General features: G+C 42.0%; 1 protein-coding gene across 5 annotated transcripts in view; it reads left to right on the plus strand.

Annotated features, from left to right (window-relative positions):
* LOC103730879 (cytochrome P450 2J3) overlaps positions 1-10,730 on the plus strand; it is a 33,418-nt gene extending 22,688 nt beyond the window's left edge. For 4 of the 5 annotated variants that reach the window (XM_017797175.2, XM_008829185.3, XM_029561675.1 and 1 more), the window contains one exon: positions 5,750-10,730. In XM_017797175.2, coding sequence (XP_017652664.1) covers positions 5,750-5,928 — 179 coding nt within the window. In that variant the 3' untranslated portion in view covers positions 5,929-10,730. Of the gene's footprint in view, positions 1-762; positions 857-5,749 lie in introns of all 5 variants that reach the window. The other variant, XR_003848874.1, reaches the window with a different exon arrangement.
* The last annotated feature ends 13,756 nt before the right edge of the window (positions 10,731-24,486 follow it).

The following is a 24,486-nucleotide window of genomic DNA, read 5'->3' on the forward strand; positions in this document are numbered from 1 at the left end:
CTGTGCTCCAGCTCCTGCCTCCAGGTTCCTGCTCTGAGTTCCTACCTTGGGCTCCCTGATGAACTGTGACCCAGGATATGTAAGATAAATAAATCCTTTCCTCCCCAAGTTGGTAGTGATCAGAGTGTTCTGTCACAGCAATGACGAAACAAGCTAGGACAATGTATTAGTTTGGTATTTCACTTGTAACTATTCTTGGTTCTTCAATCAAATGCATGAAATGCAGAAAGGCTATAAATATGATCCTCTGTATACCCCATATAAGTGCTTCCTGTGATGCTTACTGGGACTATGATGAGAGGAATGTGAATAGATATATGTCATGGCTTTCAAAGGACAGCGATCCTCTAGGTTGAGTGATGCCTACGTCCATGTCTTCTCTTCATACTGCGAAGTCCTCTTCCCCACAGGTGCCTTATGTCTCACAGTTTAATATGCTCTCCATCTGCACCAGCTGAAAACTAAAACAGCAACACAGAGACTCATTGTTGCTTTGCTATTGAGAATTGTGTTACTCTCTCTTAATCACAGAATTCATTAGCAGGCAGATCATCTCTGACAATCACCAGAGCAATGTAGTTATTAGTAATTGGAGAGGAGAGAAATTAGTGTCTACTTTCATCCCATAAATAAACTCTAAGAAGGGAGTTGTTTCTTATCCAAGACCACATGCTCACAGAATTAGCAGAACAGGGCCTAAGGTTAGTTTTTATTTTTGTTTGGTTCCCTTTATTACAACCACATTGTAACTTATCTCCCCAGGTACAGGATCTTCTACTTAAGACTCACTGACCTTATGTTGTGTGCATCAGCTGAAATCCTGCTGTATTATAAGCATCCGAATCTGTATTGCTTGGTAAGAACCTGTTACTGCTCGCAGGTTTGCAGGTCAGGGCAGTGGCTCAGCTATTCTCAGCATACCCTTACATGTGCAGGCAAGCAGCTGGCTGATGGCTAATCTGGCAGGATCTCAGGAGAGCAATGGTGTGCTCACATTATCTCTTGTCCTCCAGAAATCAGCAGGCTCTTCGCATGGTGGTGATCATGTCCCAAGAGGGAGATCAGAGGCACACAGGCCTGGTGAGGTTCAGGCTGGAACTGTCACTCTATGACTTGCATCCATTCTGGTGGCCTATACATGTCACAAAGCCAGCTGCAATTCAAGGGGAGGGAAATTCAGTCTTTGATTGGACTAGCATGGAAATCCCAGTGTATACAGTGTAGAATGAAGGCAAGAGGGAAATTAGACCTGTTTTGTTCGCATCATCTCTCTGATGGAGAATAAAATTCAGCTACCTGGAGACGCCAAGAGAGGACTTAACAAATTAAACTTGTGAGCAAACCTGAAAATCCTCTGGCTTAACAAAGCAGTGGTCTGGATTTTTTTTTAGCTGTACTCCCATCTTTGGGCTACAGCTGCTTTTTCTTGCCATTTCTAGAACTGTCTAAGGAATCTTCTCTGGGCAAATGAGGTGTGATCAGAAGCGTCTGTTCCCTTAGACAAGATAACCATAAATACAGTGATACCTGTCCCTCATCACAGAAGATGTAAAGTAACATTGTAAATGGTGCTGGCAAAACTGCTAGTACAGACTGATTCTGAGAAGAATCCTTACTGTCTTCTTGGCAACTACAGAAAGTAAGGTCATTACTTCAGGTCATGTGGGGTCAGTTCCTTTAGGCAGAAGTGAGAGGCCAACCTCACAGGGGAGGGCTGAGAAGGCCACTCCCCCTGAGCTGGGAGAAACCATTGTCTCTGAGAAACTCATCAGACTAGGGGCAACTAGGTGTCTCTAGCTTCATCGGAGTCCTCCAACCTATCTCTATCCCAGTTAATAGGAGCTCTTTTTTCAATGAATGCCCTCTCTTTTAATCATAGATACTGTTCCAGACTATGAATGACATTTACATTCTAATTCTGCCAATGGCAAGATGAGGGTTCCTGTGGTTCTGAGAAACTTCAGCCTTTCAGCTAAAGCAGAGATTTTGCTTCACAGTATGCTTAAAAGCCTTTAGGTTACTGCCAATGTTTTCTTCTAACAGAGTTTCTGGTTTCACATTGAGGTCTTTGATCCCTTTGGAGTTGACTTTTGTGAAAGGTGAAAGATAGGGGTTTAGTTTCATTCTTCTACAGGTGGAGATCCAGTTTTGCCAGCACCATTTACTGAACATGCTGTCTTTCCTCCAGTGAATGTTCTTGGCCCCTTTGTCAAATATCAGGTGGATGAAATTGCATGTACTCATATTTGGTTCTTCAGTTTTGTTCCATTGATCTACAGGTCTATTTTTGTGCCAGTACCATGTTGTTTTTATGACTATAGCTCTGTAATATAGTTTAAAATCTGTTATAGTAATCCCCCCAGCATGGCTCTTAGTGATCAGGGTTACTTAGGCTATCTGAAGTCTTTTGTGCTTCCATACGAATCTTAGGATTTTTTTCCAATTCTGTGAAGAATGTCTTGGGGATTTTGATTGGCATTGCATTGAATCTATAAATGGCTTTTGGTAGGATGGTCGTTTTCACAATATTAATTCTTCCAATCCATGAGCATGGGAGGGCCTTCCATCTTCTGATGTCTTCATCAATATCTTTCTTTAGAGATTTAAAATTTTCATTGTAGAGGTCTTTAATGTCTTTAGTCAGGTTTATTCTGATTTTTTTAAGGCTACTGTGAAAGGGAGTGTTTCCATGTAGTGTTTCTCTGATTGCTTGCTATTGGTATATAGAAAGGCTACAGACTTCTGTAGATTAATTTTGTTACCTGCCGCTTTATTGAAAGTGTTAATCATATCTAGGAGTTCTCTGGTGGAATTTTTGACATCTCTTAGATATAATATCATATTATCTGGCTATATTTTCTTTCTTTTCTTGATTGATTTGCTGGATGAATGGTTGATGGATTTACACTTAGTTCAGTACCTCAGGCCAGCCTCAAACTTCTAATTCTCCTACCTCAGCCTCGCACTAGGATGCCCAACTCTTTTTGGATAATGTATGTGAAGCTAGAGCTGGGAACGTGTATCCCTCAGCTCAATGTCTTCATTTATTATTTTTACCCGCAATCCTGGGGGCAAATAGCCAACATCATTATAGTACTTAATTCTCCAAAAATACTCAAAAGTTACTGAATTTCTTGCTTTGCAGAAGTTGTGAATTAAGACGATAAGGTATATAGTCTTTGTTTCATTGAATAGTTTGGGCCATGGATTACCTATGCTCTTCACACTCTCAGAAGAGTCATTAAAGAGCTTTAAGTTTAAACAAATTATGGAAAAAAAACCCTAGACCCCAAAGCCTTGAGGTTTTGAGGAAATTCAGCCTCAAAATTCTGTTTCTCAAGCCAGTTCTGTTGAAACATGTCTAAAACCCCACCTCAGGACAGAAGGATCACCAGTTCAAAGCCTGTCTGGACTGCAAAGTAAGTTCTAGACCAGCCTGGGCAACTTAGTAAGATCCTATCCCAAAGAAAATGCTCAAAAGAGGACTGGTGATGCAGCTCAGAGAAGGAACACTTGTCTAGCATGAGAGAGAGAGAGAGAGAGAGAGGAAAAATGGGAAGAAAAGAAAAAAGGGGGACCTTTGATACCAAAATCCACACTGTTGGATATTGCTTAGGGATGGAATCAGTAGACTGTGTGTTTGACTGTGTGTTTGACTTACAAAGTGCCAAAATGGCCTTTGGCAAGTTGGAGAGTGGGAGAAATGGGAAGCTAGTAGTTGCTCACTTCAAAAAGTGAGCCTCTAAACAGAAGGGACCCATGCCTGACACCTGAAATGCCTTGGAGGGTTGGGGAGAGTATGAAGTTCATAGGCTGAAGGAGCCTAAGTGTGACTGTCACATGCAGCATTGTCACAAAGGCTCAGGAAGACTCGGCCTTTCCCATGAGAATGAGCTTCTTGCTTCTGCTTTTCATTTTACCAGCCTACTGGATGCTTCCCTCTCACTTCAATGATCTGCATGGGCCAGTCGTCCCTGAAACACCCTAGCAGACACATCCTGAAGGTGCCTCGGCATTTTCAGGCATCTCTCAATACAGTCAAGTTGGCAACCAAGATTAACCCTGGCACAGGCCAAGCTTTGCCATCACACGCTCTGTGTTTTCATCTGCTAAAATGCAAATTCACACCTGCTGTCTGATTGATCCTGCCCCAGTCATGTACATCGGTAGGAAGGGACTCTCATATTTGCCAAGTAAGAAAGGCTTAACTTTAGGTAGAGTGAATTGTTTAGTCACAGTCACAGAGGGTTTGCAGATGGGATCAGTTCTTTAACCCCGGGTCCTAACTTTGCAGTTTGTCATGGTGTGTGGATTTTTCTAGGGGGATTTGGGGAATTTAAGAAGTTGCAAACCATGTTACTTATGGCACTAGCAAGAGGTGGGTGAGGGGAACAGAGATGAACGAAACGTGGTGGTGGTCAGCACAGGTCCAACATACAATACTGAGGGAATTGTGACACATGTGAGTTTACATACCTCTTCAGGTCTGCTTGCTTTTTATTTCCTTGACAATCTCCTTGGGCAGTGAGCAAAGTGGAAGCATGTATCCAATCAGAAGTTTCTAGAATGTTTAATTTCATTGTAAAAAACGAACATAGCAGAAACACCTTATACAATAAACCATGAAGAAAATCTCTGTTATATTTCCTGCTTGTTGGAAGCACCATGAGGCCAGGGGGAATTAGATCCCATATTCACAATAATTTTGTCTGAATGGTGGTTGAAACATCTTTATATTCTTTACATTTATTTTTTTCTGCCTTTTTTCACTGAATATCTGTTATTTAGGAAAAAAAAAAGACGGCAGTAACAATGCACTTAACATGGCAGAGGAGACTGTTCAGTTAGCTGCTTCCCTTGCAAGTGTGGGATCCTGGTTTGAGTGCCAGAATCCACATAAAAAGCTGGGCATGTTGGCATGCATTGTAATCCTGTGCCAGGGAAGTGGATATAGTAGCCTTGCTGGGGCTAAGTGTCTGGCCAGCTCAGTCTACTTGGCAAGTTCCAGACTATTATGAGATTCTCTCTATATATTTTTAATGAATTGCACTTGATCGGCAACACACGGTTGATCTCTGACTTCCAAACATGTTACATGTGCATGCATGTTAAAGCAAACTTGCACATACGTGTATAAACAAATGCACAAAAAGTAAGGAACAAAAGTAAGTGCACTCACAAAAGGTGGTGGTAGAGTCCATGCAGTGTGCTGCAGTGCTGTTGGGATAACATGACAAGGGCCGTGACTTGGGGAAGAGAACAGTGGAATCCTAGAGTTGACTCAGATTGATGTGAGAAATTATAATGTGAATCCAGATATCAACAGAGACATTAGTAATAAGTATGAAGGGATGGAAATGGATATAGATACAAATGTGTGTCTTAGTGCACATGTTTAAATAAATGCATAGTAGACATGCATATTTGGTATGGGGTGACCTAGAGGAACAGCACCCATAGATTTATTAGCATGCCTAATGCCCAGGTCTTATCTTCTACTTTACAAAATAAGATAACATTATTCAATAAAAGGAGCCAGGACTTCTGGAAGATATGGTTATGCCAAAATTCTGGAAATACCAGCTTGAAATGGAGCTCTAATGACCAGATTAGGAAGGTGTCAAACATAAGCAACTGGACACATAGCCAGGGTCAGCTCTGGATTTGCAGGAGGAAGCTGGGGACACCAGTCCCAGGAGGCACCAATGCCAGCTGAGAAAATGACTTCTCCTCTGTTTTCATCCTGCAGGAAAGCGAGCTTGCCTTGGAGAACAGTTGGCCAGGTCTGAGCTCTTCATTTTCTTCACTGCCCTTGTGCAAAAATTTACCTTCAAGCCCCCAGTCAATGAGAAACTGAGCCTGAAGTTCAGAATGGGCCTCACCGTCTCCCCAGTCAGCCACCACATCTGCGCTGTCCCTAGGCTGTGATGTTGGAGAAGGAAAGAGAAAGGACAGCAAGAAGAAATGTCGCATGCCCTGCAGCCATGGTGCTCGCTCACATGAGAGGGGAGTGAAGTCACAGAATGAAGGTGACCCAGGAAAGATGAGAAGATTAGACTAAGGAAATACAATTCCTGGACTGCATGGACCCCCAAGTTGGTAATGGGAAAATCATTTATGCACTCAGTGATACACCTTATTTCATCTAAGAGTTGTAAAGAGAGTAGTCATTTCTCTCATAAAGAAAGTTTATTTAAAGATGAAATGAACTGAAAATACAGTAGAAATCCTAAGTCTCATCATACAATTTATACCTTCATTTTGCCTCATCCGTCCTTCTGTAGACATGCATTTGCTTCTGGCGTGCTGAAAAACAGTTCATTTGGAAGTGGTACAAAGAGACAGGATGTAGAGTTGGGTCCTGAGGACAGACAAGATGGCCAAGATGGCCATAAAGACTCTCCCATTTCTGCATTATCTTGCTCTGCCTGGGAGTGGTCCTCCTGGAAGTCAGCAGGGCAGGGATGATTCCCTAGACACAGACAGACTAATCTGGTGGTGTTAAGGCAGCTTCTATGATTTCCATATGGTGGCTTGATCTTGATCTTAGATCCAGAGCCAAGTATCGTGTGATTACAAATAACTGAATACTGAAAGCAGGTTTGGAGAACAAATGGTAAAGATTTGTCTGTCTCTAAGAACCTGAGTCAATCTGTAGCATCTGGGGCTGTTGAGCATTCTCTACCTGTAGGTCCTTGACACTGGGAGCTCAAATCATAGGGCAGTGAGGGCTGTTGCCACCACGGTGGTGTGTTATCAGAATGGGATCAAAGATTGCCATTGTCTAGGGGTTGTGGTTGGGTTCATTTTCTCAGCCAATTAAAGGCAGGAAAATCTCAGATCAGTAGAGAACAAGAGACAAATTTTTACTAAAAAATGAAGATTCACACACATATAGACATTCACCCAGAAAGAAAAGCTCTCCACAAGTGGAGAGGAGATTCAGAAAATGAAAATCCAAGTCCCCCCAAGGAAAACCTTGGTTGTTAATGGCTTCTCCTTCTCTAATTTTGGATTGGCCAACTTAACCACATATGAGAAAGCTGATAGGTTATGGCTTCAAATGAGGAGGTGTCCAGGTCAGGCCTTGGTCTTATCTGAACTTGTTTGTACTAGTCAGCCAAAAAGGCAACCCTGCTAGCTAGAGGGTGGGCCTCCAGGCTTTTGTTCCAGACCAAAAAAAAGCAGAAGCATGTCATCTTTATTATTTGTCAGTTGCCCTTTTCCTATATATCTGTATGTCCAAAAATATGAGTACCGCCTGGTCCCTCACTGCACTCTTTCCTTGTTGTGGTGTGTTCAGTAAGTTTGTGATCTGATTTCCCTGATATGATTTTAATAAGTCCATGTATCCTTAAAATCTCAATTAACCCAGATAAATTTCTAGATTGGTACTTGTTCTGTCTACAACCAGGAATTTTACTCACTAAACTGTGATGTCTGGGTTGTGGTAGATAGATGGAGCTGTTCATGTGTCCAGCCAAGTGCATAGTCATCTATCCTCAAAATGGAATCCAAAACTGCTTGCAAACTGGAATCTCTCAGGGAAAGGCACCGTCTGAAAAGCCATTATTTCATGTGATATGGAGAACTTAGAGAAGGACACAATGCACTCTCTACATACTAAATATAATATATCTAAAAATACTGGGGTCTAACCCTTACCCCACGAATACAGTGGGATCCAGGGCCAAGTATCCTGTAACCAAAATGAACAAAACTTTGGGGAGTAGCTGACTGTGAGTCTTGATGGAAATTTCTACTGATAAAACATGCCCCCCCCTTTTTTCTTAAAGTGCCTTGTAAGTGCTATAATGAGTCTCCGTCCCATCTAAGAATTACACAAAGATTTTGTGAGTGTAACTTATAACCATTATTCCTCACATAGTTTGGACATTCTGGTACCCCTTCCCCTCTTCTTTTCTGCCTGATACCTAAAATATAAGCCATATGACAAGTTCTTTGGCATTGTGGACAGGAAGAGGATTTTTACTAAAGATATTTCAGGATGTGAATCTTCTCTCACCCCATCCCATGAAGACACATAGGCACAGGAATGCTGCGGTGAACATTTAAATTAAACAGAGGAGAATGGCACACAAATGTCCTAAGTCTTAAGGACCTGTGTCTGGCTGGAAATAGCTGGACTGCATGCATCAAGGGAAGATTCAGGATATGACAGACCTGAAGTCTAGCCTAGGAACTAAGCAGCAGAGATGGCTTCCTGAGAGAGGGAGTGGCTCAGTCAGAACCGGAAACTAAAGAACTCTACTCCTGGTACCCAGTCTTTGTCCCCTTGAAGTCACCCAAGCATAGGGATACAACTTTTATGCTAAGTTCCAAACGCTTAAGGTGAAGAATTTTATAATGATAAGCCCAGGGACAGCCACATGGTTCATGTGACTTGATGAAGACACTTAAATCTTTAACTTTCTGTTTCTTTCCTCAAAAATGGTGTGTAACAACACAGATCTCACCATCTGATTGGATAGAATTCCAAAGTATAAATTCCTGTCTTGTAACACATTTGATGGCACAGAGCTCAATAAAAAGTAAGGCAAATGTTATGTTATTACCACCATTCCTTTTACACGAACTTCCCAAGGAGCCATAGAGAAAAGTCTATGTCATCCATGCCAGATAGAGATGGCAACAACAGATCACAGACAACTCAACATGGTGAACCAATAAGTTTATTGGTGTTACTTCCATAAGCAAGGGTGACTGGGAGAGAGCTCAGAGAGAGTTGTACTGCCAGTAAGTTCCCTGCTTAATTTTCAGGCATCTCTAGAACAACTGAAGGATCTCTTACCCCATCCAAACCCCAGCAATTACTGTTAGATAACATTAGGAACCGACCATGTGAGCCAACTGAGTCTTCCCTACCTCCGTGAACTGATGTCAGTAGCCTATCCACTAAGGATCTCATGTAGGTAATCACAGATCTCTGACTCAGCACTGCAATTTTCCTGTAATCCTGGAGAGAGCAGACAGACATATTATAGCATCCAACCCCAAATACACTAGAGTCTATTTCTTTCTTGATTCCTAATGAAATTCCAACCAATGACCTCCAGTATTCTGTTCATTTTAATATAGCATATGTTTTTCTTAATAATCCTTCCTAGCACTCAATTTGGTCATTATAATTTACAGCTAAATAGATTTATAATTGCATGATTTCCTAGGTTAGTTCATTCGTCAGCCCAGGTTGGGTGGGCATGGCTTCCATAAACTCCTATCCCTACAACATGCACTTGCTCATTCATGACAACCTGCCTCTTTAGCTTCTCGACACCAATCTACCACCTCATCAGCAGCACCTTGACCTGTGCAGTGTTTGCCGTTTCAGTTCAAGTCATGTATCGTTACTGGGCATCTGCCAGTTCAACTCCTCTACAGGCCACACTAACCCTCTAGGAAGTTTCCTGTTGGGATGCAGGATATCCCTGTGTTGCCTGAGCCCAGAGGATCACATTGAATCTCACACCCTGGTCACATATTGAAGGGCCATGCAGCATGTTCTAGAGATGAACTCTTCAGCTGTCGCTGCCAGACTTGCACAGACTTCTGCCAACATGCAGTTTCAATTCCCTGTGTGTCACTGATTCTTGGCTCCACAGAGACTTTCAAAGCACATGGAAGTCTCTCATCAGGTGAGGGGGAATCCATAGCTCTCCGCTACTTCACAAGAGATGAGTAGGACATGAAAAGGTCCCTCCTGTTAAAGCCAGAGTAGAGATGCAGTTAAAGTGAGACATGATAGGTAAATCAAGGCAAAATCAGGAGAAAGTATCATCACACAGAAAAGAACTCCAGGAGATAGAGTTTATTGGCAGGAAAAACACAAAGGACAGTTCCCTGTTGAAGATAGAGGAGCTGATGGTTTACAAGTTGTTGGCTGGGGGTTTTATAGGGGGTTTTGGGGGATGTAGAAGGCAGGAAAATACTTTTTTCTTAAAGTTAGGCAGGAGAGAGAGAGAGAGAGCCCAGGGCTTATAAGGAGAGAATAGCCTTTGTCAAACCACTGCCTTCTGTCCCCTTCCATCAGCCAGGATCTAGGTCATGGGATAGGGGGTCTGTTTATCTTCTAAGATTATCAAAGGGGGTGCAAGCTGTGCCAAAACAGCTCTTCTAGCAATCAGGTCTCACGGGTCAAAGGTGTAGAGTCTGTTTATCTTGTCTGCAGATGGTCTGGGTGCTCAGTTCCTGTATTTTCAGAGGGCTTGTAAAACCATGAGATCCTGTTGCACTGGAAAGGGGGTTGCTGCAGATCTATGCCCTAACATTCCAGCCTTTTGTGTTATAGGATAGGGGGTGCTGTCATTGTCTTGCTGCTGAACATGGTTGACATAGGGGAAGTTGGATTAGGGGTCAGTCAGACAGCAGGGTTTCCACCTTATGTATTTGAACAGGGTCCTCAGTGGTCAACAGGTGCTCGTATACATGTGGAGGGAATGAAAGTAACACCTGATTAAAATTAGTATGCGTTAGTTGTTAAATCCGGCCCTGAAAATATCTGAAGAGGCAAGGAGCAATGGTTAGCACCTAAGTAATAGAAAGCAGAGGGCCGAGTAAGGGCAGAAGCCAGGGAGTCAGTCCTGTAAAAATATTCCACTGAGGTGACTGTTGGTTCTGGGAAATTGTATGTGAAAGGTAAAATCTTTTAGGGATAAAAGCTCCCAAATACTTTTAACATTTTTGGCCTTTGGAACAGAGTACGTTACTAAAAAGGCCCAAAGACAATTTGACTTTTAGCCAAGAAAGAAACTGGCTATTTTTCTTTCACCCTAACTGCCCAGCCAATTTCTACCTCCTATTCTTATCACACCACTATCTGAAGAGGTTACCCAAATTGCTGATAGGCAATCGGGATGCAGACCACTCTGGCTTCTTCCATGCTGAACAGGGATGCAGGGTGAGGCGATTGGGGCATCCCCTTCAGTGGGTCTATCTAAAAGACTCCCAAAATGTATAACTCTTAACTATAGAGAGAAAAAAGGTCCTTGACTGTTGCCTAGGAGATGTGAAAGAGAAGTAAAAGCAGGAGAGTAGTTAGTATTACAAGTTCTAAACAGGGAACCAGAAAAAGTCAGAACAGGGCAAATTTCAAATGTCCAATTAAAGTCCATTGGAATTTCTTGACAAGGGCTTCCAAAATCATCCATCTACTGGGTTCCTCCTCATTTTTCTGTTTCCTGCCAAGGCTGGACTCAAGAATGATAGACTCAGGATTTGCTTTCAGGTATTTTGATAGCTGTTGGAGTGGCTAGAATCAGTTTCAGTTCTCTCTCAAAGGCTCTAGATAGGGGGAGAAAAGAAATTTAGCCATCATTTAATTTTTTAGGCTAGAACAATAGTGGGTTGACTCCCTCGGCCATAGGTGGTATTACAGACCAAGATTTGAAGTCCTACATCTGAGTAGCATTGTCTTATTAGGAACAAACTCATCAATGGGAGATAATTGTCTAAATAACATCTTATAAGAACTTAAGTCTAATATCTGGGATGTGTAATCCCTTGAACTCATAAAGAAATATGCTGATGACTTTAATCTTTGGTTATACTTTCCTTTTGGGTGTTTAAGACCATATTGTTGGCCCAAATAAACCAATTTATTTTTACTCTTAAGGTTGTTTGAGGATTTGTTCCTCCGGTGTCACACGGGCTTGGGAGGAGCCCCTGGCTCCTTAGGCTTTTCTTTTACCAGTCCCATCTACGTGAAGATAAGTCAGGAGGTCCTTCTTGACCAGGGCTTCACTTGGAAACATGAAGGAAATGTTTCCTCTGTGTTGACCCTCCTCTTTGCAGACTGGACACTGGTTTGAGTCCCTCTGATGGTATCTCCATGACCTCCCTGAACAAGAGGACAGGTGACATCACAGTTACAAGACATGTCAAGAGATTCCCATAGTCCCTTGGGGCATTGTCAACCTTCTAGCGCAAGGAACAAAACTGTCCCTTAAGCCCCTCTGACCAGATTAATATTTATAATATTAAATATAATCAATATTTAATAGCCTCAAAGTCTGGCTATTAAGCACACAAGAAGGTTAGTTACACCAATCTGGTACTTTTAATTACCATATGCTATGTGGATAAAGCTTGGGCAACATTCTTAAATAAACCTTTACTAGACATCCTTAAACTAGTTGACTAGAACTTAGAAATTTTAAGATTATCTATATATTATCTTTGTCTCATCCTTGATAAATCATAACAAACCTTCACAGACCTTCATCACTTGCTTAGGCTTTCTCATTTTTTCTGTCAATTCTGGAAATATCCAGCCATCATAATCTTTATCCATAAATCCTTCTTAATAAAATATCTCCATTCTCACATCCTTCTAACATCTTTTACCTTTTTAATAACCATGAGACATAATAACATTAACAAATAAATTTCCCATCTGTTGTGAGAATTCTTTTCCTGGGAATACTAAGCAATGTTTATCCCCTTCTAAGGTTCTAGTGTCAAACTAATGTTTGATTAAAGTTTTTCTGGGGAACCAATGAACTTATTGAACTTACTTACAGAGATGACTGAGGAGTTCCTGAGATGTATGGGTGAACTTAGAGTATTTACACTGGAAAGCCTTTACACAGCATGGATCAAGACTTCTCTTTTTAGCCTTCCCCAGATAATATACTTTAGTCCTCCTCAAATCCAGGAGATCATTTGCAATTAGGGCAGAATTACATACAGCTGGCTGAGAAGAATGGCTGAATACTCAGGTGAGGGTCCAGTGACCCTTGCTTACCCCTCCTTCAATTAAAGAATATGATAGTCAACAAATCCAACAGTTGAAGTTGTGAAGGTGGTAGTTGTTTGACTCAGAAGAGAGTGCTGTGTAGCATCATCTTATTAAAAGAACATGGAATCTAAATTACACACATAAGATAATGTAATAAGTTAATATTACCCATGTACACACTGTGCTTTATAACAACTGGGACATAAACATTATCAAATTGATGTTTGCAACCCCCAGCATAATCAATTCAGGAAAACTGTGATGCTTTAGTCACTGACTGAGGAATTCTAGGTAGAATATCCTCTCTATACTCTCTATCAACTGTGAATTGTCCTCTAGCCAGAGAAATAAAAGTACGGCTGCCACACGGCCATCTCCAGGAGCCTGGCAGAGGTCTTCCAGGTATCAGAGACCTCCATTCAAGCCAAACTAAGATTCCTGGTTTCAATTACTGATAGGAGTTTTAGGAATAGATAATATAAAGGCAGTTCAATGCAGACTTAAACATGAGAGCTAAAGGCAAGAGTTACTCCAAGGGAGAAAAGCACAGAGCCACATCTAAGCCAGCAGAGTTTCCAGGGATGAAAAGCGTCCCTCCCCCAAACAGGCCACATCTGCCTTCATTCAGAGCAGTGCTGCAGGAAACAGAGGGAAAAAGACAAGGCCAAAATGAGACAGGAAGATCAGTCCCAGAATTCATCTCCAGCAATGAAGATGAGTTAACATATGAAATCAAACCTATAACCAACAGGAGTTCAATTTTCTCAAACCATTTTCAGGCCTTCAGAGGTCTGAAAGCAACACAAACCAGACCAAGAAGTCAAAACCAAAATACTTCCAAAGCAAGCATCCAAAGAGATACCTTAAAACAAACACAATGAAAAAAAAAAAACCAAATGAAATGGAGATCTTTTTTAAAGGTTAAAAACTCACTCAATTTTATGTCTTACAGGGTTTATACTGAGTTCAATATTGTATAACTGTATTAATTCAACTGTGAATTTAAGAATAGGCCCAACTGGAAACTTCTACAATTTTATTAGAATATTAAAAATCCTCAGGGCAGGCGAGCTGGTAATCTTGGCAGCTGCCTTGAGGAGGTGAATAGTGGGAAGGAAAGTAAGCCATGAAGCCATGCAGGTTCAGAGCCTGTGTGGGAGGTCAGACATGTGACTGACTCACAGCCATATGGCTGGGAGAAGGAAGCTTTAGAGAAAAAATGAAGAAATACAAGATTCTAGGGGCAGGGAGGGATTAAGGTTGATCAAAGGCCGAGGTAGAGGAGTAGGGAGGGGGAGTAGAGGCCCATGAGGGGATAGGAACAAGCAAGTTCAGGTCCGGTGAAACTGTCTTGGTGAGGGGAACTTGATGAAAGGAACATGAGACATGGAGGGATTAGCACAGAGATCCAAAAAAAGGGCGGGGGGGCTTGGACATAAGGGACCTCTGACCTTTTGCCACTACATTGGCAGAAATTATCTAAATCTCTCAAAATATTGAAGTCTAAGGTTCCAGTGTCTGGCCAAACAGAGTCATTATCGAACTAGTACTGGTGCCAGGCAGTGGTGTACAGGAATTTTAAGCACTTTGCCTTGGTTGTATTTGAAAGTCCTAGTTGTTTTAAGGATTTAAGAAGATAAGCAAGAGGTGTGAGGCCCTCAGACTTGGACTGAGCAGTTCCCATAGTGACATTATATACAAAGTGCAGAGGAGCTAGAGAAGGAACTGAGCAAGCAGGTAGAAGGAGACAATGAGGATAGGAACTGAGCAAGCAAATAGGAGCAAGAGTCCAGGCAGGAAAGCACCAGATATGAGGAAGAGAAGGATGGGGCCAGGGAAGGCATAGGTCATGCCAAAAAATTGAGAACGTGCAGAACCAATCACCAAGGAAAGTGTCCTTTCCCAGGACAGGCCTGGGAATGAGTTTCCAGTCCCTGGAGGCAGCATCCTGCAATCAGATCACCAGGGAGGGAAAAGGCAAGTTCCTGTCCTGGACAGGAAGGGGTGTGTCTTCCTATCCCTAGAAACAGCGCCCTATACCCAAAGAAAGGAAAGGACTTTCCGACACACTAGTGATTTTCGAGGCAATCGCAAGATGAGTGGAAAGCCCTGCAACGAGAGCATAGTGTGACCAGCCAGTAGAGGGAGACAAAGTACAAGGAAATGGATGGGAAAAGAGATGCATGTAGTCAGAAAGAAGGGGGATGGGCGAGACTAGAGAAAAAGAGAGAGAGAGAGATTAAGAGATTCTGAAATTCAGTGGAAGCTGAGGGAAGAAGAGCCTGAGGAGGATGGGAGCAAGAGAAAGAGAGGAGCTCAGAACTGTGGAGCACAAGAAAGTGAAAGTGAAAGCAAGGCAGAGTACGCTCCAGAGTGAAAGGCAGTAAGAGAGAAAAGGGGGAGAGAGAGAGAGAGAGAGAGAATGAGAGAGAAAGGAAGAATTGGAGTGTACCTCAAAGCTGAATCAGTGGTGCTTTGCGGTGGCCAGTAATGGCAGCCAGGTCTGGTCAGAATTCTTTACCTGCGATTCCCAAAAGATTGCAGGTCCTATGGGTCTCTGGTTGGTTTCAGCACCATATATATGATAGGTAAATCGAGGCAAAATTGGGAGAAAGCACCAGGACACAGACAAGAACTCTGACTGGATGAGTTTATTGTCAGGGGAAATGCATGGGACAGTTCCCCCATTTGGGATAGAGGAGCTGGCGGTTTATAGGCTGTTGGATGGGGATTTTTATAAGGGGTTTTGGGGGATGCAGAAGGTGGGAAAATATTTTTTTAAGGTGGGAGAGAGAGAGACAAGGGCTTATCAGGAGAGAATAGCCTCTGTCAAACCATCCCCTTCCATCCCCTTTCATCAGCCAGGATCTGGGCCATGGGATAAGGGGTCTGTTTATCTTCTAAGATTATTAAAGGGGAAGCAGGCTGTGCTGAAACAGCTCTTGTAGCAATTGGGTCTCAGGTCAAAGGTGTAGAAAGTCTGTTTATCTTGTCTGCAGATGGCCAGGGTACGCATTAACTCAATTTCTGTATTTTCAGAGGGCTTGTACAGCCATTAGTTCCTGTTGCCCTGGGGAGGGGGTTGCTGCAGATCTGACCCCTAACAGTACACAGATACTTTATTCACAACCTATTAGAAAAGACATCATGATAATGAACTTGGCTCAATTTGAAATACATCCTGTGCAAACTCCTGGGGATTTGTAGCTGGAGTACGTTGGTGGGGATCACTGGGTAGAAAACCATTAAAGGAAACAGTAGCTCTGTGCTGGATAGCTTTAGTGTCAACTTGACACACCTGGGTTGAGGGAGCCTCAATCGGGAAATTGCCTCTATTGGACTGGCCTGTGGCCATGTCTGAAGGGCATCTTCTTGATGAGTGATGTGGGAGGGCCCAGCCCACTGTGGGTGGTGCCACCCTTGGGCAGGTGGGCCTGTGTTGCATAAGAAAGCAGGCTGAGAAGGGGCCAGGGGAGCAAGCCAGTAAGCAGCATTCCTCCATGGCCTGTGCTCCAGCTCCTGCCTCCAGGTTCCTGCCCTGAGTTCCTACCTTGGGCTCCCTGATGAACTGCGACCTGGGAGTTGTAAGACAAATAAACCCTTTCCTCCCCAAGTTGGTACTGGTCAGAGTGTTTTGTCACAGCAATAGAGAACAAACTAAGACAAGCCCTGAATAAACCAACTTGATAGGATTCTTCCTGAAGACAGTCCAGGGTGATCACATACTGAAATAGGGGTGAGCAATTATATCAGACATCAAGGGTGATCTTTCAATGTCTCAAAGTCAAGATGTTCTTATAAGTGGAAGATGCAACTTTGTTTCCCTCTGTCGGGTGTGCATATTCTCACTTAGTAAAATTGCACTGCATTCCCAATATCCACCAACTCTGACAGAGTCTCCCTGAACGTGGAAAGGTAAATTATAAATATCATTTTCTTTACTTAGTAAGTGTTAGATCAGTTTTGACGAAGGTAATGTGAAAATGAAGGAGAAATGAGTCTGACCCTGACAGAGCAGATTGCTCCTCATTAAAACAACAAAGAGCAAGAGTCTCTCCTCAGATGGAGACGGTGCACTGAAGCACAGTTGGTGTGGGATTTTTAAGGAGTTTGAAAGAGGAAAGACCGGGTATTCTTTTGCAGTTCTGTTTTTTTTAATAGTTTGAGGTTTGGGGACAATAAGCGCTGGCATATGATTTCCTCAGATACTACAGTTTCTTGGTTGGGCCTTTTTCAACTTAACTTGGGACTTTGTAAATTAAGATATTTACCTTTCATAAAAATAAATGGATCTAAATGTCGTGGATGCCACAATGTAGTGATTCTTAACTAGCAATGCTTAGAAAAAGAAAGTCCAACTCTTAGAGTCATCTAAATGGAGAGTGAGCCCTAATTGTTTTCAGAGCTGTTCTTTCTGTTTCTCTCAGAACATTTCCTCCAATCAAAGCATATTTCTTCCTTTATTTAAATACTACATCTGGCATGATATCAGAACACAAAGAAATGAGGAACATTTTCTCATCAGCAAAGAATTTGCCTTGTCTGACTCGTACTGACTCTGAACAGCATAAAAATCCAGGAACAGATATTATCAAGTTAAGCCTACTTGTTGTTAGCAACATACTGCTTCAAGCAGTGATATTTTCACAACACACACACACACACACACACACACACACTATTCTAGGTCAGTGGTAAGGAAGGGTCATGAGGGAAAAATAAGAAACATAATTTAAAGGTTTAGTTTAGTTTATAATAGTTGAGGAGGAACCCAAGGCCTGGCAAGATTGTTTGCATTGTTTTTCTAAAGGCTTTAGGTAGATTTAAATAATCTGATTGCACAGTAGGAAAACAGATTGAATAGATAGTGTTAAATTATCTCCAAACAAGATTAATTTTGTTCACAAAGTGAGGTAATACAAAAGGTATTCATAGTCTAGGGAGTATAGGGTATATGTTGTGTGACTGTGTTCTGCCCACCGGCCTGACCATTTTATCCTAGATTCAGCTGTCTCCATCTCACAACCTGGCCTGCAGCACAGCATGGGACTTTTTCCCTACAGTTTGTCTCATTGTTGATAAAAGGGTCCTCATGGTCTCATGCCCTAAATCACATTCCCAAGCTTCTAGTTTCTTTCTCAGCTCTGGTCACTCACTCATTTTTACATCTTGTCACAAAGTGTCCACATGGCCAGATTTTAACACTGTCAAAGAGAGCTAGTTTACTTTTCTAGCAGCAGTGCACTACAGTCAGGGTGTCTGCCAGGACCTTAGGAATCTTTCCCAGCAATGCAGGGTTGCATCCAACTTGTCTCAGTGTTCTGCCTTGTAGTTGCATTCTGTCAACTCTGCCACATGGAGATCCAAATTCCAATGCCAGAAAGAGAGGAGGCTGGGATGTTGAAGAGAGTGTGGGGCATCCGAGGCACATATGAAAAACTTTATTTACTGACACATAGACCAGGAGGAGAGAAAACAGAGGAGCTTTGTGTGGTTAGGCTTGCAGGCACCAATACCGCCTTAGACCAAGTGGTCCGAAGGCAGTTGTTTTTCTAGTTGGGCAAAGCCACCACTCAAGGATGCTAAGGCTTTAAATAAAAGATGATCTATTAATATTTTAAAACTATTTTATATATTATTTTTATTTTATGTGTCTGAGTATATTACCTGTATGAATGCGTGCACCTCTGTCATGCAGTGACTGCTGAGGTCAGAACATAGCATTGGATTCCCTGGAACTGGAGTTAAGGATGGTTGTTAGCCACCATGGGGGTGCTGGGAACTGAACCCGGGTCCTCCTTCAAATTGTTTTGTAGCAGAGTTTTTTTTTTTTTTTTTTTTTTTTTTAATCACAGTAACAGAAAGCAAACTAAAACTGTATGGACACAGTTTCCTTAGGTTGAGACTGTGGAAATCCTTCTTCCTGTGGTTCTTTGTTTTGCTATTTGAGGCCTAACACACATTGTGGCACTTTCTCCTACCCCACTTGTATGATCTCCTTCTATCTCCATGCCAACATAGCTCAGATTTTTTTTTAAACAAAAGGGGCGACTGTCCACATTTAATCTCCTAGATGCACAGATTCCCTGGGGATTCATGTCCTGAGGTATTATGGGCCCATTTTATCATGGAGCTTAGATCAACATAGATGAAAGGTGAAAAATGGAGCTTTGATATCATCTTGTTTAGTGACTTCACCAGGTGGAGGAAACCAGCTGACTTGGCCACCAACTTGGGCTATGATGCCACTAAGAGGGTGGCAACCATAGGAGTAGACCACCATCTTGGCTAATGCCATCATTAAAGCTGGAGAGACAAGACCCACTGGATGCTTTTCTGGCCTGTCAAATCCAGGCCTGTTTTGCTCTATCTCAGATAGAATATTCTTTCCCACATGGAGGCCCCATTGCTCTGCACTTGTCTGCAATTGTTTCTGCACCATCATGCACTGAGTAGCATTCTTTTGCTTCCACTTTCAAGCTGATACAACATAGACAGCTAAGAAGAAGGGCATTCTGATACCATCACTTTCCAGTGCTTTCAGAGATCTTTAATAGTTTTCTGTGTTCATATTCTCTAAATGAGGGGGAATTAAACCTAAGTTGCCTGTGGTAAATTACAAAGTGGCTTTCATACTCCAGGTAGCCTACTTTGAACGGGGAATTTACCACGTACTTTCAAGCTCGTCTCCTATCTAGATTGAGAAACATAATATGGTATGGATGGTCATAGATTTCAAGAACACAAATGGGAACATTCAAGGTAAATAATGGGCACACAACCCCACAAGGGAGCTGAGCCCCTCCCAGACTCATGTAATAATTAGTTCACTAACTTCCCTGGTACATGAAGTGAATATTTCTCTAGATTTTTTTTTTTGAAGATGTGTCCTGTACAGATAAGCTATGATTAACTAGACAAAAACGCAGGAAGAACCACCAAGTTCATAGTATATTAAAGTCAGTCATTTCAGGGAGAGCAATTAGTCTGATGAACTTCCTTCCATACTGTCACTAAGAGGAAGAGCAGGATTCAGGTAATTCGGGTGTCCATTGATAAGATGGACTATGCCAAACAGCCTCTCATTTCCTTATGGTGCTCATGAGGTGAGGAAGGAAGGATGAAGGAAAATCATCAGAGGAAGCTCTGAAGGGCAAGACAAAGAAGATACAGAAGATGTTCCTATGTAAATTCCTTTTGTCTTACTGAAGGGTAACAAGACACCCACAGACTGTGTTAGTTTCACCCAGATCTTTTTTTAAAATTGTATTATTTTTATTTTATGTGTATGTGTGTATTGCCTGCATGTAGGTAAGTGCACCCATGTTGTGCAATGCCCACGGAGGTCAGAAGAGGCTCTTGGATCCCCTGGGACTGGAGTTACGGACAGTTGTTAGCTGCCCGTGTGGGTGCTGGGATTCGAACCCGGGTCTTTTGCAAGAACAACCAGTGTTCTTAACTGCTGAGCCATATCTACAGCCCCACACCCAGATATTAAAAAGGAAATACATGATGTTTTACTGTACTAGAGCCTGCCTAAGCTTAGCCTGCTGAATAAAATGTAGTCTCTAATGGGAAATATTAATCACAAACATTCACTCTTTATGTTTTGCAAGTTGCCCACCTCCACCTGCAGACACACACTGATTGTGGGTATAGACTTTCAAGCAACTGTTCCTCAATCCAAAATCTGTCAAGGAAGATCTTGAGTTAGACGTGGCAAAGACAAAATTCTTCAGTCAGGTTTTTTTTCTCCTGGATTGTGGGGTGCCTACTGTCATGCACCCATGAATTTATAAGGCTTAAAAATATCAGGTGGTAACCCTTGAAAATCAAGTCTCTGGTAACACTCTAAGTGAAAAAAACAAATGCTTTGTTTTTGTCAGTCCTTGTTTTCAGTCTACAACCCAGCCAATAAGACTCATTTAGACAGATTTATGCAGGTTGCAAGGAAGACAAGTAGACAAGATAGCTACTAAAGATGACAAATATAGGCCCAGAAAAATTATAATCACTCTCTGGACTTGCACCATTCCAACCTCTGCACAGTCAATGAAGCTTCTATCATTTAATTACTCTTTCAGAAGTTTCAGTGAGAGGTGCATTGAGAGGTACCTGTGATCTGTGATTAAGTCCAATAACTTACTGGTTTGCCAAGTTGGACTTTGGTGGAAAAGTGCTTTCTTCTTTCACTGTGGAGTGTCTGGCTGAATGGACATTTGTCTCTGTCACCCCAGGAAAGTTCATCTAAGATCTGTGTGTAATGGTGTGTCAATAAACGTGGATATGAAGTTACCTGTGTTGTATGCTGACTTTGATATATTCTTTGAGTACAACCAGGAGCGATATAGCTAGATTACAAGAAAGTTCTATTTTTAGTTTATTGAGGCTCTATACCTATGTCCATAATAAATGGACTGATTACTTAAGCTCAGGAAGTATGTTTCATTAGCTTTAGGAAGACCCTAAAGACCCTAAAACTGACCAAGTTTACTAGACTCCTCCCTCTCCACAAGTCCCGAGACTCTCAAACACTCTCAGACAAGTCAAGCTGTCTGGAAGAAGCAAAGAGCAGCTGATCTTCCTGGAAGAGCCAGAGACAAGGCAAGCTACCTGCAAAGGCTTGCACCACCTGAGCTGCTTGGAACAGACATTTTCCAACCTGTTGAGCTGCCTGCACATTGTGCCTGGCACTCCAGGATTCCTGCTTTCCAAAGCTGTCACCCATGGTCACATGGGCTTTGGTGATGCAGATGTCTTTGAGTCATTTCTGCTCCTATATGGAGCCCCTCACCCCGACTCCTGTAACTAACTCCAATAAAACTCATTGGCTCACCAAGTTGGATTTTGGTGGCATCCTTACATTGGCCTGCCACTGGTTCCCTATCTAGGGTAAGTAGATGCCTGTTTACATCTTCCAGGAATAGTGTCATACAACAGCTATATTTGTATTTATATCAAGAAGATTTTGATATATGGTCAGTAAGGATAATTTGATTACATCCTTTCCTTGTTGTATTCCTTCCATTTGTTTCTCTTGCCATATTGCTCTGGCTGAATGTGTAAGAACATTGAATAAGTGTGGCAAAAGTGCCTTGGAACTTATTTTAGAGAAAATGCTTTCCATTTTTTTCCTATAGAGTATAATATTTGCTATGGGTTTGTTGCACACAGGATTTATTTTGCTGAAGTATACCTTTTCCATTGCTATTTTTTCAAGGCACTTATCAAGGCTGCTGAATTCTCTCCATTCATTTTTTCATCTCATTTATTGAGATGATCGTGTAACTTTAATCCTTGATGCTACTTTTGTGCAACCTGGAATGAGGCCAATGAAGTCAAAGTATTCTAAACCTGCTGGTCTCTAGCAATGTTCTGCTCTGTAACTTGACTTGAATGAAAGTAGGCATCCTTGGGGACCCCAACCTGCATGTAGTTTATGCACTGGTCACTAGGAGAATGTGGCAAGTGGGACAAGGGTTATGCATCGCCCAAGTATCCAGTTATCTATAAAAGTATAGGCAAGTGCAAGCCCTAGGTTCACACTGCCTCAGCCTTTGCTGCTGGTCAGCTTGATGACACTCATCTACAGCCAGACAATTTGACCCTTCAGCCTTCTGGTCCCTCTAGGATTTGAACATACTCTTTTCCTACTGACTTAAGGCTCAGATTGTTCTCAGCATTTTTAGGGCCATGGATTGGACCCTGGAAGCCCATAACATGGCAGACTGCCAACCCTTCCTCAGGAGGCCAATTAAACAGGTGATTAAAAAAACAGAAAAAAGTGTGTTCAGTGTAATCACACTGGCAAGTAGAGCAAAATGAGATCCAGTTACCTCCACTCTCAATTCATCTTTAGGGTCCTAACAAAATGTTTCAGCCTAAGTAGGGGCCAGAGGCATGCTCAGCTGGTAATGACATCATCCCATCCATCCTCACTGTCTTGACTCCAGTAAGGTGTTCTGACAAGCTGTCAGCACTGGGTAAAATCCCCGTATGGGAGACAAGTTCCTTCTCTGGCTGGTACCTGGTTCCCAGTGTTTTCCTTCTTTCAGCAGGAGATTCCTGGGAAGAATTCCAATTCCTTAGACTGCATTTTCTTAATAGTCTGTATAGAATATCTTTATTCTTTCAGAGATAGTTACACTTCCCCCTTTTTTGTTTTTATACCTCAATGTTGAAGTGAAATACTTCTCATAATTAAATATCACAAACATAATATAAGCAAGAACACGTTCAGTTAGTGACAGGTTTTCAAGTATGAAACTCATATGCCTTTACCTCTGCAAACTCTTACATAGTATATAAATTTTAGACATATAGTTCTACAAATTTCTCACCATAGATATGTTGAAGATTAATTGCACTAAAATAGTGTTTAAACAGTTGTGTATAAAGTGGTAATTTAAAAGACTTCAACATAAACTAATTTTAAAAAGCCTTACTTTATAAAATATCTGACAATATTAACAGGAAATATAAAGCATTAAATCCTCTTTATTATTATAGTACTTATTTAGTGTGTGTATGCCTGTGTGTGCACACACTTGTGTGTATATGCATATATGCATTTATATCCATGCATGTGCCAGTATGCATATGTGTAGGTCAATGGATGACTTCTATCATTTGAATCCTGGGTGTCAAATTCATGTACTTGGGCTTGACAAGTCCCAAACTACCATTGATACTGAGCCAACCTACCAGACCTTATATACTTTTTAAAGTTAGCCCATTTCCTATTTAATTAAACATAAATAACAGCCTAAGAAAGTCCAATTGTTTCGAATACAAAGCACAACATGAATTTTATAAGCAGTATTTTTCTTATGGTCAACCTAATCATATATAAATATTTCCTTCTAAGATTTATTTTTCTATAATTCTTCTAAATTTATATCTATATTCCAGAAATATTATGGATATTGTATTATTTACTTTTCTGTTGCGGTGATAGAAACACTGACCCAAACCAACTAATAGAAGGGAGAATTTATTTAAGCTTATGGTTCCAGGGGAATTACAGTCTGTCTTGGCAGGGAGGCATGGATTAAGGGATCCATTTTTTGTTTGCTTTGAAGGCATTCTGTGCTGCAATCCAAGACTCCGTCCAGCAGAGTCCAGGAAGAACGACACGGACACCAAGGCAGGATTCAAGCTTCTTCCTCTTCATTACGCACTTCAGCTCTTTATATAGCATTCTCAACAGCCCTCCCTCCAGCCAGGACCAATCAGGGCGCTCACACACGCAGCAGGCAGGCAGAGTGGCAGCCCATTGGGCCATGCAGCAGGGTCATGCCGGATGACGTCTCTAATCAGGCAGGCAGCACATGATCAAGCTCATCAGGCTTGTGCGAGTTGAAGTAAACAAGCGAGGGTGACGAGACTTGGCAACCAGCCAAGGCGCCTCAGGCAGGAAGCTTCGAGTCACAAGACTTGGCAGCCAGCCAAGAGTTGCAGTCATGAGGCTTGGCAGCCAGCCAAGGCGCCATTTTTGGCTGACTCGGCCATGCTCGCTTCCCACATCTCCCCCTTTTTATTTTATTAGAAAGGTTAAAGGACCGTGCCTGTCTTAGGTTGCCCTCTTCCATGTAACATCCTTACCCGTCATCAACTGTTCAGCAGCTTGGCTGGCAGTCTGTCTTAGGTTGGTATGTCCATGAGGGAGTCTTACCCATCTTTGACTACAGGTCCAGCATGGTTAACAACACAGAGGGAGACTCGCCCCT

Source organism: Nannospalax galili, unplaced genomic scaffold, assembly GCF_000622305.1.
Source record: "Nannospalax galili isolate Female #2095 unplaced genomic scaffold, S.galili_v1.0 scaffold1074, whole genome shotgun sequence".
Taxonomy (NCBI): Eukaryota; Metazoa; Chordata; class Mammalia; order Rodentia; family Spalacidae; genus Nannospalax; species Nannospalax galili.